Here is an 18,229-nt window from a genome sequence, read left to right as displayed (position 1 = left end):
TACGGACCAACCAAACTTGCCTGTGGCATGGGGCACACAAACTTGCCTGTGGCATGGGGCATGCAATTATTGCATTGAATCATCATTTCACCACCTTGGCTACATTCCTTTAAACAAGTGGTAAAAGTTATTTATTTTGAAATTTGACTTTCTGGTTCAGCACATCACACATCAGGCATCAAATCGGTTATATATAGAGAACATGGTTATATTACAATATTATATTTATGCCATTTAACACAGAACTAAAATAAGTGGATTGATAGAGATTCCCTTTTCTATACCCTTTGCGGGCAGAGCCAAAGTTATTGCCTGGGACACAAGACCCGAACGCATACAAATGTTACAACTTGGGAGAATCTCAATTGCATTTCCTTTATTCTTTGCATCCTCTCTTCTCACCTCCATCTCCAAAGACATTGGATGAGAAGGTCCCAGGGGAGGGACCTCTGCTGACCTTCTCATCAAATAGGTTTTTGATAAGGAGGCGAGGAGAGATTTTCCCCTCGTCTTTCTTCATAGTGGGCTTATTGGGTCTGTCAATTGTGACTGAGAATTATAAAAATGTTCTTCAAACAGTGTACATTTTTGACTGATAGGCATAAAAATAATTGCTAGGAATAAACATTTTGTGATTTGGTACAGAGCATATGCCAATTTGTGGATTAGAAGCCAATAAGTCTGCTTATAGGAGCAGCTGTGGTTGTTCTGCCTAACACAATATCGTTCGCAAACAGCAGCAACTCCCCAAATGATTCGCTCTCGAGTTTGAGTTAATTTATTTGAGTTTGAGTTAATAGCCCTGTCCGCCTCAGCCGACCACTGCAAACGCACCGGGCCCCCCTTCAGCAGTGAGGTAATGGGAGCCGCTACCTGACCAAAACCCCGGATAAACCTACAGTAGTAGTTGGCAAACCCTAAGAACTGCTGCACCTCCTTTACCGTGGTGGGAGTTGGCCAATTACGCACGGCTCCATCTCCACCCCTGAGGTGGAAATGCGGTACCCTAGGAAGGAGACGGACTGCTGGAAGAACAGGCACTTCTCAGCCTTGACGTACAGGTCATGCTCCAACAGGCGACCAAGCACCCTGCGCCCCAGGGACACATGCTCGGCGCGTGCGGCGGAGTATATCAGAATGTCATCAATATACACCACTACACCCTGCCCGTGCAGGTCCCTGAAAATCTCGTATACAATGGCCTAGAAGACTGATGGCGCATTCATCAACCCGTACGGCATGAAGAGGTACTCATAGTGCCTTGAGGTGGTACTGAAAGCCGTCTTCCACTCGTCTCCCTCCCGGATACGCACCAGGTTGTAAGCGCTCCTGAGATCTAGTTTGGTGAAGAAGAGCGCCCCGTGCATTGACTCAATCGCTGTGGCTATGAGCTGTAGCGGGTAACTATACCTCACAGTGATCTGGTTCAGACCCCAATAGTCAATACATGGGCGCAGATCTTCTTTCTTCTTCTTCACAAAAAAGAAGCTCAAGGAGGCAGGTGAAGTGGATGACCGAATGTACCCCTGACGCAGGGATTCGGAGACACATATGTTTCCATATCCTCCCTCTCCGCCTGTGAGAGGGGATACACGTGAGTCCTGGGAAGTGCAGCGTCTACCAGGAGATTTATCGCGCAATCGCCCCATCAATGGGATGGTAATTGAGTCGCTTTCTTTTTGGAGAAAGCGAGAGCCAAATCGGCATATTCAGGGGGAATGCGCATGGTGGAGACCTGGTCTGGACTCTCCACTGTAGTAGCACCAACGGAAACCCCTAAACACCTCCCCGAGCACTCTCGCGAGCACCCCGTGAGAGCCATCTGTGGCCAAGAAACAGTGGGGTCATGACAAACTAACCAGGGTAGGCCTAGCACCACGGGAAATGCAGGAGAGTCAATAAGGAAGAGACTAATTCTCTCCTTGTGACCCCCCTGCGTCACCATGCCCAGAGGAGCGGTGGCCTCCCTGATCAACCCTCACCCTAATGGTCGACCATCTAAGGCGTGAACGGGGAAAGGCACAGCCACGGGAACAATGGGGATCCCTAAACTATGGGTAAACGATCTATCTATAAAATTCCAAGCTGCGCCTGAATCGACGAGCGCCTTATGCTGGGAATGTGGGGTAAACTCAGAAAAAGTGACATACACAAACATATGTGCGACAGAGGGCTCTGGGTGAGAATGGTGCTGGCTCACCTGGGGTGACGCCAGAGTGCCCTGCCTGCTGCCTCGATACCCAGAGGAACCAACCCGGCACCGACCGGCAGTGTGACCTCTGCGGCCACAGATGGTGCACGAGCTGGAACTCCCTCCGGTCTCCCTGCGCACCACCCGTCCCAGCTCCATGGGTTCGGAGAGGGGGTGCGGGGGGATGGAACCAACAGACCCCGATCTGAACATCCGCGGGCAGCCAGCAGGTTATCCAGCCGGATGGTCGAACGTGAGGGTGGTGTCTCTGCAGGCCAACTCCTGACGGATGTCCTCACGCAGACTGCAGCGATAATGGTCGATCAGGGCCCTGTCGTTCCATCCCGCGCCGGCAGCCAGGGTCCGAAACTCCAGGGCGAACTCCTGGGTGCTCCTCGTCCCCTGCGTAAGATGGAATAGGCGTTCACCCGCCGCTCTACCCTCGGGCGGGTGGTCGAACACTTCCTGGAAGCGGCGGGTGAACTCCTCAAACTAGTCCAACGCCATATCTCCCTCTCTCCACACAGCGTTAGCCCACTCCAGGGCTTTCCCGGTAGGCACGAGACGAGAGTGGACACCCTCTCATGGCCCGAAGGAGCCGGGTGGACGGTTGCCAGGTACAAGTCCAGCTGCAAGAGGAACCCCTGGCAGTTCGCAGCCGTCCCATTGTATTCCCGGGGAAGGGAGAGACGAATCCCACTGGGACCAGGAGAACGAGGGGCGCGTAGTGGAGACCCCGGCTGTGCTGGTAGAGGTGCTGGGAGAACTCCCTGTCTCTCCCAGCGGTCCATTATCTGGACAACGCGGTCCATGGCGGTGCCAAGATGGTGGAGCATTGCTGCGTGCTCCCGGACGCGCTCCTCCGCCCCTATACCTGGGGTACCTGCTCCTGCTGACTCCATAAGTTTGGTACGATATTCTGTAAGGGGTGCATACTGGCGGCAGAGAGGTCAGACACAGGAGAGCAAAAACTGTGTTTCCAACTGCGCAGTTTAATAATAAAAACCCACTGGAAAACAGAACAATCAATAAATGGGCACATAACCCGACGCACACCAGACATAACGTGCACAAGCACTTACAATACCGGACAAGGACATGGGGGGAACAAAGGGTTAAATACACAACATGTAATTGATGGAATTGAAACCAGGTGTGTGGGAAGACAAGACAAAAACTATGGAAAATGAAAGGTGGATTGGCGATGACTAGAAGACCGGTGACGTCGAACAAGGAGAGGGACCGACTTCGGAGGAAGTCGTGACAATGCCAGATGTAAGAAATACAGCAGGCAGAAATTATAAAAATAACTTGACATACCAGCTGTATTTCTACCTGCTTGAATGGCAATAGCTCAGATACGTATTAAAACCCACTTGGGTTAATTTTCGGAAATGTAACTCGCATAATAAAATAAATCCCTGTACAAATCAGTCTGTTTAAGCTAGAGATGTATTTTTGGATGGTCTGCGTCTCAATCGACCACATTCCGCCCATATCTGCCTTCCGCATCTGCGGTGAAAAGTGGCAGAGCTAAAGACAATGATACATAAAAATAAAAGAATACTCTGTAGTGTTCGAATGGTTTGGCCTACAAACTATTGACCCCTCGATGTAAAGGTGAGTCTCTCACGAACACGTACGTCAGTTGTTTTGAAGGCAGCCCGGTACAAGTTTAAACAAATTATGAAAATATGTAAGGAAGTAGTTTAGTGCCAAAAAAAGGGGTTAAATATGTGTAAAAACGTAATATTTTGCTTACTGATCATTGGTATGTCTCTCAGATATAGGAATGCCACTTCAAATTTCCCCTTAAATGTGCTTGGCATGATGAAATGTGAAACAACAATAATAATTTCCATTCCATCAACAGTACTTACGGCAACAGCAATCGTGGCAACTGAGTCAGCACAATCAACAACAACCACAGCTGTTCCCACAACAACCACGCAGCAGACACAACAAAATGAGTTGTGGGTACAAAACCCACAGCTGCAACCACAACAACCACAGCTGCACAAACAACAACATCATCTGCAAGAACATCAACAACAGCACAGGCAACAACACCCGACACCATGCCAAAAACAAACAACAACAGTCGTCCACACAAAAACAACAGCTGCTCCCACAACAACCACAGCTGCTTCTGCTACGACAACTAAAACTGTGGCTACAAAAACATCCAAAGTCCTAACAACAACAACAACAGCTGTTCCTACAACAACCAATGCCATCCCCACAACCACAGATGTTCCTGTAACAACCACATCTACAACGACAACCACAGCCGCAGCTCTGACAACCACAGCCAGCCCCACAACAACCACAGCTTCCCCCAAATCAACTACAGATGCTGTAACGACAACAACAGTTGTCCCCACATCATCCACAGCTGTTCATACAACTACCATAGCTACCCCCAAAACAACCACAGCTTTTTACACAACAACCTCAGCTTCACCAATGATAACTACAGCTGTACCAACAATAACTACAGCCTCTGCTACAACAACAACACCTGTTGCTCCAACAACTACTGTTGCCCCAACCAGTGTTTTCACTGACCCTCCTACAGCAAATGAAGGTGTACTTATTCTGCATTTCCGGCTGAATAGTACATTTTTGGAAGCCTACAATAATCCACAGTCCAATGAGTACCTTAATTTGGCATCAAATCTCATAACTGAGGTAAATGTTGATAATTGACATCAGCACGAATATTTAATGTACATTTAAAACAAAACTTGATTGTGAGTTATATTTATAATTTTTCTTGTCCTTTTAATGCTTATTGTGTGCACTGATATTTTTCTACAGTTAAATCGAGGATACAAAAGTATATATCCTGTAATCTTCCTCAGATGCATCATCATCAGTTTCTGGTATGTTCAGTTTTCTTTTTGGTCCACATTTCTACAACTGACTTATTTTGCAGGTAGACAAAGTTTATTAGTCACATGTAAACCATTCTTTAACAATAGTAATGGTACTAATACTACTACTAACAACAATAATAACTTTTATTGCATTTCACATCAATTCTGTTCTTTGATATTTAGGTCTGGTTCTGTGGGTGTGACAACCAACTTGATCTTCACAAGCCAGTCTGTGGTCCCTAACGTTACAAATGTAGAGGACTCCCTCAAGACGTCCATCAACACGCTCACAGTCTTCTTAGATGTTATCACTGGCAGTATCAAAGCTGGTAAGGACTTATCTAAACACAACACATAATACAATTCAAACACTTTATGGGGCGTAGAGTAGTTGTCTGAGTTGTCCAGGACTTTGGTATTGGGTTGCCAAACAAATTTAGTACAGCACGTTTTTCAGATATTGTAAAGCATTTTAATGGTCGTAATCAAATATTCTTTTACACAGAACTCCAGAATAACACGACTGCTACTACGACTACCAACACAACGACAGCTGCTCCAACAACAACCACAGCCTCCCCCACAACAACTACCCCTGCTGCTACGACAACAACGGCTGCTGCAACAACAAACACAGCCATGCCAACAACAACCACAGCTGCTCTCGAAACAACAGCAGATGTTCCAACAACAACCACAGCCACACCAATGACATCTACAGCTGTGGCTCCGAAAAGTACAACTACAACAATCACAGCTGCAATCAAAACAACCACGTCGGCATCAACGACAACCACAGCCGTAGCTCCGACAACCACAGCCACAAAACCAACAACCACCGCTGTCCCCACAACAACCACAGTTGTCCCCACAACAACCACAGTTGTCCCCACAACAACCACAGATAAAACCACAACAACCACATATTTTCTAACAACAACTACAGCTGCTCCAACAACCACAACAGCTTCCTCTTCAACAACCACAGCTGCTCCAACAACAACCACAGCTTTCCCCACAACAACAACAGTTGCTGCTACTACAACAACAGCTGCTCCCACAACAACCACAGATGCACCCACAACAACCACAGATTCACCCACAACAACCACAGATGCACCCACAACAACCACATATTTACTCACAACAACTACAGCTGCTCCAACAACCACAACAGCTTCCTCTTCAACAACCACAGCTGCTCCAACAACAACCACAGCTTTCCCCACAACAACTACAGTTGCTGCTACGACAACAACGGCTGCTGCTACAACAAATACAGCCATGCCAACAACAACCACAGATGCTCCAGAAACAACAACAGATGTTCCCACAACAACCACAGCTACTCCCACAACAACCACAGCTGCTCCCACAACAACCACAGATGTTCCCACAACAACCACAGCTTCTCCCACAACTACAGCTTCTTCGACAACAACCACAGAATCTCCCACAACAACCACAGATGCACCCACAACAACCACAGCTGCTCCAACAACAACCACAGCTGGTCCAACAACAACCACAATTGCACCCACAACAATCACAGCTGCTCCCACAACAACTACGGTTGCTCCCACAACAACCACAGCTTCTCCCACAACAACCACAGCTGCTCCAACAACAACCACAGATCCACCCACAACAACCACAGCTACTCCCACAACAACCGACGATGCTCCCACATCCACCACAGTGGCTCCAACAACAACCACATCTGAAGCAACAACAACAACAGTGGCTCCAACAACAAACACAGTGGCTCCAACAACAACCACAGATGCACCCACAACAACCACAGCTGCTCCCACAACAACCACAGATGTTCCCGCAACAACCACAGCTTCTCCCACAACAACCACAGCTGCTCCGACAGCAACCACAGAATCTCCCACAACAACCACAGATGCACCCACAACAACCACAGCTGCTCCCACAATAACCACAGATGTGCCAACAACAACCACAGCTGCTCAAACAACAACCACAGCTGCTCCAACAACAACCACAATTGCACCCACAACAACCAAAGCTGCTCCCACAACAACCACGGTTGCTCCCACAACAACCACATCTGCTCCAACAACAACCACAGCTGCTCCCACAACAACCACAGCTGCTCCCACAACAACCACAGATGCACCCTTAACAACCACAGCTGCTACCACAACAACCACAGATGTTCCAACAACAACCACAGCTGCTCCAACAACAACCACAGCTGCTCCAACAACAACCACAGCTGCTCCAACAACAACCACAGCTGCTCCCACAACAACCACAGATGTTCCCACAACAACCACAGCTTCTCCCACAACAACTACAGCTTCTTCGACAACAACCACAGAATCTCCCACAACAACCACAGATGCACCCACAACAACCACAGCTGCTCCAACAACAACCACAGCTGGTCCAACAACAACCACAATTGCACCCACAACAACCACAGCTGCTCCCACAACAACTACAGTCTGCTTCCACAACAACCACAGCTTCTCCCACAACAACCACAGCTGCTCCAACAACAACCACAGATCCACCCACAACAACCACAGCTACTCCCACAACAACCGACGATGCTCCCACATCCACCACAGTGGCTCCAACAACAACCACATCTGAAGCAACAACAACAACATTGGCTCCAACAACAAACACAGTGGCTCCAACAACAACCACAGATGCACCCACAACAACAACAGCTGCTCCCACAACAACCACAGATGCACCCACAACAACCACAGATGCACCCACAACAACCACAGATGCACCCACAACAACCACAGACTTTCTAACAACCACAACATCTTCCTCTTCAACAACCACAGCTGCTCCAAAAACAACCACAGCTTTCCCCACAACAACCACAGTTCCTGCTACTACATCAACAGCTGCTCCCACAACAACCAATGATGCACCCACAACAACCACAGATGAACCCACAACAACCACAGATGCATCCACAACAACCACATATTTTCTAACAACAACTTCAGCTGCTCCAACAACCACAACAGCTTCCTCATTAACAACTACAGCTGCTCCAACAACCACAACAGCTTCCTCTTCAACAACCACAGCTGCTCCAACAACAACCACAGCTTTCCCCAGAACAACCACAGTTGCTGCTACTACAACCACAGCTGCTCCCACAACAACCACAGATGCTCCCACAACAACCACAGATAAAACCACATCAACCACAGATAAAACCACATCAACCACAGATGCACCCACAACAACCACATATTTTCTAACAACAACTACAGCTGCTCCAACAACCACAACAGCTTCCTCTTCAACAACCACAGCTGCTCCAACAACAACCACAGCTTTCCCCACAACAACAACAGTTGCTGCTACTACAACAACAGCTGCTCCCACAACAACCACAGATGCACCCACAACAACCACATATTTTCTAACAACAACTACAGCTGCTCCAACAACCACAACAGCTTCCTCTTCAACAACCACAGCTGCTCCAACAACAACCACAGCTTTCCCCACAACAACAACAGTTGCTGCTACTACAACAACAGCTGCTCCGACAACAACCACAGATGCACCCACAACAACCACATATTTTCTAACAACAACTACAGCTGCTCCAACAACCACAACAGCTTCCTCTTCAACAACAACAGCTGCTCCAACAACAACCACAGCTTTCCCCACAACAACCACAGTTGCTGCTACTACAACAACAGCTGCTCCCACAACAACCACAGACGCACCCACAACAACCACAGATGAACCCACAACAACCACAAATGAACCCAAAAAACCCACATATTTTCTCACAACAACTACAGCTGCTCCAACAACCACAACAGCTTCCTCTTCAACAACCACATCTGCTCCAACAACAACCACAGCTTTCCCCACAACAACCAGAATTGCTGCTACTACTACAACAGCTGCTCCCACAACAACCACAGATGCACCCACAACAACCAAATATTTTCTAACAGCAAATACAGCTGCTCCAACAACCACAACAGCTTCCTCTTCAACAACTACAGCTGCTCCAACAACCACAACAGCTTTCCCCACAACAACCACAGTTGCTGCTACTACAACAGCTGCTCCCACAACAACCACAGATGCTCCCACAACAACCACAGATGAACCCACAACAACCACAGATGCACCCACAACAACCAAATATTTTCTAACAGCAAATACAGCTGCTCCAACAACCACAACAGCTTCCTCTTCAACAACCACATATGCTCCAACAACAACCACAGCTTTCCCCACAACAACCACAGTTGCTGCTACTACAACAACAGCTGCTCCCACAACAACCACAGATGAACCCACAACAACCACAGATGCACCCAAAACAACCACATATTTTCTAACAACAACTACAGCTGCTCCAACAACCACAACAGCTTCCTCTTCAACAACTACAGCTGCTCCAACAACCACAACAGCTTCCTCTTCAACAACCACATCTGCTCCAACAACAACCACAGCTTTCCCCACAACAACCACAGTTGCTGCTACTACAACAACAGCTGCTCCCACAACAACCAAAGATGAACCCACAACAACCACAGATGCACCCACAACAACCACATATTTTCTAACAACAACTAGAGCTGCTCCAACAACCACAACAGCTTCCTCTTCAACAACTACAGCTGCTCCAACAACCACAACAGCTTCCTCTTCAACAACCACAGCTGCTCCAACAACAACCACAGCTTTCCCCACAAAAACCACAGTTGCTGCTACTACAACAACAGCTGCTCCCACAACAACCACAGATGCACCCTTAACAACCACAGCTGCTACCACAACAACCACAGATGTTCCAACAACAACCACAGCTGCTCCAACAACAACCACAGCTGCTCCAACAACAACCACAGCTGCTCCAACAACAACCACAGCTGCTCCCACAACAACCACAGATGTTCCCACAACAACCACAGCTTCTCCCACAACAACTACAGCTTCTTCGACAACAACCACAGAATCTCCCACAACAACCACCGATGCACCCACAACAACCACAGCTGCTCCAACAACAACCACAGCTGGTCCAACAACAACCACAATTGCACCCACAACAACCACAGCTGCTCCCACAACAACTACGGTTGCTCCCACAACAACCACAGCTTCTCCCACAACAACCACAGCTGCTCCAACAACAACCACAGATCCACCCACAACAACCACAGCTACTCCCACAACAACCGACGATGCTCCCACATCCACCACAGTGGCTCCAACAACAACCACATCTGAAGCAACAACAACAACATTGGCTCCAACAACAAACACAGTGGCTCCAACAACAACCTCAGATGCACCCACAACAACCACAGCTGCTCCCACAACAACCACAGATGTTCCCGCAACAACCACAGCTTCTCCCACAACAACCACAGCTGCTCCGACAGCAACCACAGAATCTCCCACAACAACCACAGATGCACCCACAACAACTGAAGATGCTCCCTCAACCACCACAGCTGCTCCCACAATAACCACAGATGTGCCAACAACAACCACAGCTGCTCAAACAACAACCACAGCTGCTCCAACAACAACCACAATTGCACCCACAACAACCACAGCTGCTCCCACAACAATCACGGTTGCTCCCACAACAACCATAGCTTCTCCCACAACAACCACATCTGCTCCAACAACAACCACAGCTGCTCCCACAACAACCACAGCTGCTCCCACAACAACCACAGATGCACCCTTAACAACCACAGCTGCTACCACAACAACCACAGATGTTCCAACAACAACCACAGCTGCTCCAACAACAACCACAGCTGCTCCAACAACAACCACAGCTGCTCCAACAACAACCACAATTGCACACACAACAACCACTGTTGTTCCCACAACAACCACAGCTTCTCCCACAACAACCACAGCTGCTCCAACAACAACCACAGCTGCACCCACAACAACCACAGATGCACCCACAACAACCACAGATGCACCCACAACAACCACAGATGCTCCCACAACAACTGAAGATGCTCCCTCAACCACCACAGTGGCTCCAACAACAACCCATTCTGCAGCCACAACAACAGCATTGGCTCCAACAACAACCAATGCTTCTCCCACAACAACCACAGCTGATACCACAACAATCACATCTGCTCTCACAACATCCCCAGCTGCTCCCACAACAACCCCAGCTGCTCTCACAACAACCACAGCTGCTCTCACAACAACCACAGCTGCTCTCACAACAACCACATCTGCTCCCACAACAACCACAGCTAATCCCACAACAGCCACAGCTGTTCCCACAACAACCACAGATGCACCCACAACAACCACAGATGAACCCAGAACAACCACAGATGCACCCACAACAACCACATATTTTCTCACAACAACTACAGCTGCTCCAACAACCACAACAGTTTCCTCTTCAACAACCACATCTGCTCCAACAACAACCACAGCTTTCCCCACAACAACCACAGTTGCTGCTACTACAACAACAGCTGCTCCCACAACAACCAAAGATGAACCCACAACAACCACAGATGCACCCACAACAACCACATATTTTCTAACAACAACTGCAGCTGCTCCAACAACCACAACAGCTTCCTCTTCAACAACTACAGCTGCTCCAACAACCACAACAGCTTCCTCTTCAACAACCACAGCTGCTCCAACAACAACCACAGCTTTCCCCACAAAAACCACAGTTGCTGCTACTACAACAACAGCTGCTCCCACAACAACCACAGATGCACCCACAACAACCACAGATGCACCCACAACAACCACATATTTTCTCACAACAACTACAGCTGCTCCAACAACCACAACAGCTTCCTCTTCAACAACCACATCTGCTCCAACAACAACCACAGCTTTCCCCACAACAACCACAGTTGCTGCTACTACAACAACAGCTGCGGATACAACAACCAGAGATGCACCCACAACAATCCAAAAAATGTTGACAACTACAGCAGCTCCCAGAACCACAACAGCTTCCCCTACAACAACCACAGCTGTACTCACAACAACCACAGCTGCTACTACAACAACAGCTGCAGCTACAACAACCAAAGCCATCCCCACAACCACAGATGTTCCTGTAACAACCACATCTACAACGACAACCACAGCCGCAGCTCCAACAACCACAGCCAGCCCCACAACAACCACAGCTTCCCCCAAATCAACCACAGATGCTGTAACGACAACAGCAGTTGTCCCCACATCATCCACAGCTGTTCATACAACTACTACAACAACCACAGCTGCCGCCACAACAACCACAGCTTTTTACACAACAACCTCAGCTTCACCAATGATAACTACAGCTGTACCAACAATAACCACAGCCTCTGCTACAACAACAACACCTGTTGCTCCAACAACTACTGTTGCCCCAACCAGTGTTTCCACTGACCCTCCTACAGCAAATGAAGGTGTACTTATTCTGCATTTCCGGCTGAATAGTACATTTTTGGAAGCCTACAATAATCAACAGTCCAATGAGTACCTTAATTTGGCATCAAATCTCACAACTGAGGTAAATGTTGATAATTGACATCAGCACGAATATTTAATGTACATTTAAAACAAAACTTGATTGTGAGTTATATTTACATTTTTTCTTGTCCTTTTAATGCTTATTGTGTGCACTGATATTTTTCTACAGTTGAATCGAGGATACAAAAGTATATATCCTGTAATCTTCCTCAGATGCATCATCATCAGTTTCTGGTATGTTCAGTTTTCTTTTTGGTCCACATTTCTACAACTGACTTATTTTGCAGGTAGACAAAGTTTATTAGTCACATGTAAACCATTCTTTAACAATAGTAATGATACTAATACTACTACTAACAACAATAATAACTTTTATTGCATTTCACATCAATTCTGTTCTTTGATATTTAGGTCTGGTTCTGTGGGTGTGACAACCAACTTGATCTTCACAAGCCAGTCTGTGGTCCCTAACGTTACAAATGTAGAGGACTCCCTCAAGACGTCCATCAACACGCTCACAGTCTTCTTAGATGTTATCACTGGCAGTATCAAAGCTGGTAAGGACTTATCTAAACACAACACATAATACAATTCAAACACTTTATGGGGTGTAGTGTAGTTGTCTGAGTTGTCCAGGACTTTGGTATTGGGTTGCCAAACAAATTTAGTACAGCACGTTTTTCAGATATTGTAAAGCATTTTAATGGTCGTAATCAAATATTTTTTTACACAGAACTCCAGAATAACATGACTGCTACTACGACTACCAACACAACGACAGCTGCTCCAACAACAACCACAGCCTCCCCCACAACAACTACCCCTGCTGCTACGACAACAACGGCTGCTGCTACAACAAATACAGCCATGCCAACAACAACCACAGATGCTCCCGAAACAACAACAGATGTTCCCACAACAACCACAGCTTCTCCCACAACAACCACAGCTGCTCCCACAACAACCACAGATGTTCCCACAACAACCACAGCTTCTCCCACAACAACTACAGCTTCTTCGACAACAACCACAGAATCTCACACAACAACCACAGATGCACCCACAACAACCATAGCTGCTCCAACAACAACCACAGCTGCTCCAACAACAACCACAATTGCACCCACAACAACCACAGCTGCTCCCACAACAAACACAGCTGCTCCGACAACAACCACAGAATCTCCCACAACAACCACAGATGCACCCACAACAACCACAGCTGCTCCAACAACAACCACAGCTGCTCCAACAACAACCACAATTGCACCCACAACAACCACAGCTACTCCCACAACAAACGCAGCTGCTCCGACAACAACCACAGAATCTCCCACAACAACCACAGCTGCTCCCACAATAACCACAGATGTGCCAACAACAACCACAGCTGCTCAAACAACAACCACAGCTGCTCCAACAACAACCACAATTGCACCCACAACAACCACAGCTGCTCCCACAACAACCACGGCTGCTCCCACAACAACCACAGCTTTTCCCACAACAACCACAGCTGCTCCAACAACAACCACAGATCCACCCACAACAACCACAGCTGCTCCCACAACAACCGACGATGCTCCCACATCCACCACAGTGGCTCCAACAACAACCACATCTGCAGCAACAACAACAACATTGGCTCCAACAACAAACACAGTGGCTCCAACAACAACCACAGATGCACCCACAACAACCACAGCTGCTCTCACAACAACCACAGATGTTCCCACAACAACCACAGCTTCTCCCACAACAACCACGGTTGTTCCCACAACAACCACAGCTTCTCCCACAACAACCACAGCTGCTCCAACAACAACCACAGCTGCACCCACAACAACCACAGATGCAACCACAACAACCACAGATGCACCCACAACAACCACAGCTGCTCCCACAACAACCGAAGATGCTCCCTCAACCACCACAGTGGCTCCAACAACAACCCATTCTGCAGCCACAACAACAGCATTGGCTCCAACAACAACCAATGCTTCTCCCACAACAACCACAGCTGTTACCACAACAATCACATCTGCTCTCACAACATCCCCAGCTGCTCCCACAACAACCCCAGCTGCTCTCACAACAACCACAGCTGCTCTCACAACAACCACATCTGCTCCCACAACAACCACAGCTGCTCTGACAACAACCTCAGACGTTCCATCAACAACCACAGTGGCTCCAACAACAACCACATCTGCAACCACAACAACCACAGTGGCTCCAACAACAACCACTGCTTCTCCCACAACAACCACAGCTTCTCCCACAACCACAGCTGCTCCGACAACAACCACAGAATCTCCAACAACAACCACAGATGCACCCACAACAACCACAGCTACTCCCACAACAACCACAGATGTTCCAACAACAACCACAGCTGCTCCAACAACAACCACAGATGTTCCAACAACAACCACAGCTGCTCCGACAACAACCTCAGAAGTTCCATCAACAACCACAGTGGCTGCAACAACAACCACATCTGCAACCACAACAACTACAGTGGCTCCAACAACAACCACTGCTTCTCCCACAACAAACACAGCTTCTCCCACAACAACCACAGCTTCTCCCACAACAACCACAGTTTCTCCCACAACAACCACAGACGTTCCGACAACAACCACAGCTGCTCCGACAACAACCTCAGACGTTCCATCAACAACCACAGTGGCTCAAACAACAACCACATCTGCAACCACAACAACTACAGTGGCTCCAATAACAACAACTGCTTCTCCCTCAACAAACACAGCTTCTCCCACAACAACCACAGCTTCTCCCACAACAATCACAGCTGCTCCCACAACAACCAAAGATTCACCCACAACAACCACAGCTGCTCCCACAACAACCACAGATGTTCCAACAACAACCACAGCTGCTCCAACAACAACCACAGCTGCTCCAACAACAACCACAATTGCACCCACAACAAACGCAGCTGCTCCGACAACAACCACAGAATCTCCCACAACAACCACAGCTGCTCCCACAATAACCACAGATGTGCCAACAACAACCACAGCTGCTCAAACAACAACCACAGCTGCTCCAACAACAACCACAATTGCACCCACAACAACCACAGCTGCTCCCACAACAACCACGGCTGCTCCCACAACAACCACAGCTTTTCCCACAACAACCACAGCTGCTCCAACAACAACCACAGATCCACCCACAACAACCACAGCTGCTCCCACAACAACCGACGATGCTCCCACATCCACCACAGTGGCTCCAACAACAACCACATCTGCAGCAACAACAACAACATTGGCTCCAACAACAAACACAGTGGCTCCAACAACAACCACAGATGCACCCACAACAACCACAGCTGCTCTCACAACAACCACAGATGTTCCCACAACAACCACAGCTTCTCCCACAACAACCACGGTTGTTCCCACAACAACCACAGCTTCTCCCACAACAACCACAGCTGCTCCAACAACAACCACAGCTGCACCCACAACAACCACAGATGCAACCACAACAACCACAGATGCACCCACAACAACCACAGCTGCTCCCACAACAACCGAAGATGCTCCTCAACCACCACAGTGGCTCCAACAACAACCCATTCTGCAGCCACAACAACAGCATTGGCTCCAACAACAACCAATGCTTCTCCCACAACAACCACAGCTGTTACCACAACAATCACATCTGCTCTCACAACATCCCCAGCTGCTCCCACAACAACCCCAGCTGCTCTCACAACAACCACAGCTGCTCTCACAACAACCACATCTGCTCCCACAACAACCACAGCTGCTCTGACAACAACCTCAGACGTTCCATCAACAACCACAGTGGCTCCAACAACAACCACATCTGCAACCACAACAACCACAGTGGCTCCAACAACAACCACTGCTTCTCCCACAACAACCACAGCTTCTCCCACAACCACAGCTGCTCCGACAACAACCACAGAATCTCCAACAACAACCACAGATGCACCCACAACAACCACAGCTACTCCCACAACAACCACAGATGTTCCAACAACAACCACAGCTGCTCCAACAACAACCACAGATGTTCCAACAACAACCACAGCTGCTCCGACAACAACCTCAGAAGTTCCATCACCAACCACAGTGGCTGCAACAACAACCACATCTGCAACCACAACAACTACAGTGGCTCCAACAACAACCACTGCTTCTCCCACAACAAACACAGCTTCTCCCACAACAACCACAGCTTCTCCCACAACAACCACAGTTTCTCCCACAACAACCACAGACGTTCCGACAACAACCACAGCTGCTCCGACAACAACCTCAGACGTTCCATCAACAACCACAGTGGCTCAAACAACAACCACATCTGCAACCACAACAACTACAGTGGCTCCAATAACAACAACTGCTTCTCCCTCAACAAACACAGCTTCTCCCACAACAACCACAGCTTCTCCCACAACAATCACAGCTGCTCCCACAACAACCAAAGATTCACCCACAACAACCACAGCTGCTCCCACAACAACCACAGATGTTCCAACAACAACCACAGCTGCTCCAACAACAACCACAGCTGCTCCAACAACAACCACAATTGCACCCACAACAACCACAGATGCTCCCACAACAACCACGGTTGCTCCCACAACAACCACAGGTTCTCCCACAACAACCACAGCTGGTCCAACAACAACCACAGATCCACCCACAACAACCACAGCTGCTCCCACAACAACCGACGATGCTCCCACATCCACCACAGTGGCTCCAACAACAACCACATCTGCAGCAACAACAACAACATTGGCTCCAACAACAACCACAGTGGCTCCAACAACAACCACAGATGCACCCACAACAACCACAGCTGCTCCCACAACAACCACAGATGTTCCATCAACAACCACAGCTTCTCCCACAACAACCACAGCTGCTCCGACAACAACCACAGAATCTCCCACAACAACCACAGATGCACCCACAACAACCACAGCTGCTCCCACAACAACCACAGCTGCTCCAACAACAACCACAGAATCTCCCACAACAACCACAGATGCACCCACAACAACCACAGATGTTCCAACAACAACCACAGCTGCTCCAACAACAACCACAATTGCACCCACAACAACCACAGCTGCTACCACAACAACCACTGTTGTTCCCACAACAACCACAGCTTCTCCCACAACAACCACAGCTGCTCCAACAACAACCACAGCTGCTCCCACAACAACCACAGATGGTCCAACAACACCCACAGAATCTCCCACAACAACCACAGCTGCTCCGACAACAACCACAGAATCTCCCACAACAACCACAGATGCACCCACAACAACCACAGCTGCACCCACAACAACCACAGATGCACCCACAACAACCACAGATGCACCCACAACAACCACAGCTGCACCCACAACAACCACAGCTAATCCCACAACAGCCACAGCTGTTCCCACAACAACCACAGCTGCTCTGACAACAACCTCAGACGTTCCATCAACAACAACAGTGGCTCCAACAACAACCACATCTGCAACCACAACAACCACAGTGGCTGCAACAACAACCAATGCTTCTCCCACAACAATCACAGCCCTTCCCACAACCACAGCTGCTCTGACAACAACCACAGA

General features: G+C 48.5%; 2 protein-coding genes across 2 annotated transcripts; both read left to right on the top strand.

The window, feature by feature from the left end:
* Positions 1-4,157: 4,157 nt before the first annotated feature.
* On the top strand, positions 4,158-13,525 carry LOC123742559 (GATA zinc finger domain-containing protein 14-like). The gene is made up of 7 exons (XM_045717627.1): positions 4,158-4,294; positions 4,443-4,745; positions 5,624-5,806; positions 11,619-12,625; positions 12,755-12,819; positions 12,997-13,142; positions 13,319-13,525. The coding sequence occupies exons 1-4, from the start codon at positions 4,158-4,160 to the stop codon at positions 12,499-12,501; spliced, it is 1,506 nt and encodes a 501-aa protein (XP_045573583.1). The 3' UTR covers positions 12,502-12,625; positions 12,755-12,819; positions 12,997-13,142; positions 13,319-13,525.
* Positions 13,526-13,590: 65 nt separating this feature from the next.
* Positions 13,591-17,951, top strand: LOC123742558 (mucin-5AC-like; the record flags this gene model as incomplete). The annotated part of the gene is made up of 3 exons (XM_045717626.1): positions 13,591-14,204; positions 15,771-16,029; positions 17,178-17,951. Coding segments are annotated over 3 exons (1,647 nt in total), but the record flags the coding sequence as incomplete, so codon positions are not given.
* Between the last annotated feature and the right edge of the window lie 278 nt (positions 17,952-18,229).

Source organism: Salmo salar, chromosome ssa04, assembly GCF_905237065.1.
Source record: "Salmo salar chromosome ssa04, Ssal_v3.1, whole genome shotgun sequence".
NCBI classification, from domain to species: domain Eukaryota; kingdom Metazoa; phylum Chordata; class Actinopteri; order Salmoniformes; family Salmonidae; genus Salmo; species Salmo salar.
The sequence above is the reverse complement of the archived record's forward strand: the minus strand, read 5'-3'. Positions and strand labels throughout refer to the sequence as shown.

Bases quoted from the DNA above. Each gene is read 5' to 3' on its own strand.
- LOC123742559 (XM_045717627.1), top strand. From the start codon at position 4,158: ATGAGTTGTGGGTACAAAACCCACAGCTGCAACCACAACAACCACAGC. The intron at 4,295-4,442 runs GTCCACACAAAA...CCACAACCACAG, and splicing joins AAAAACAAACAACAACAGTC to ATGTTCCTGTAACAACCACA. The intron at 5,807-11,618 runs GTACAACTACAA...CAACAACCACAG, and splicing joins TACAGCTGTGGCTCCGAAAA to ATGCACCCACAACAACCACA.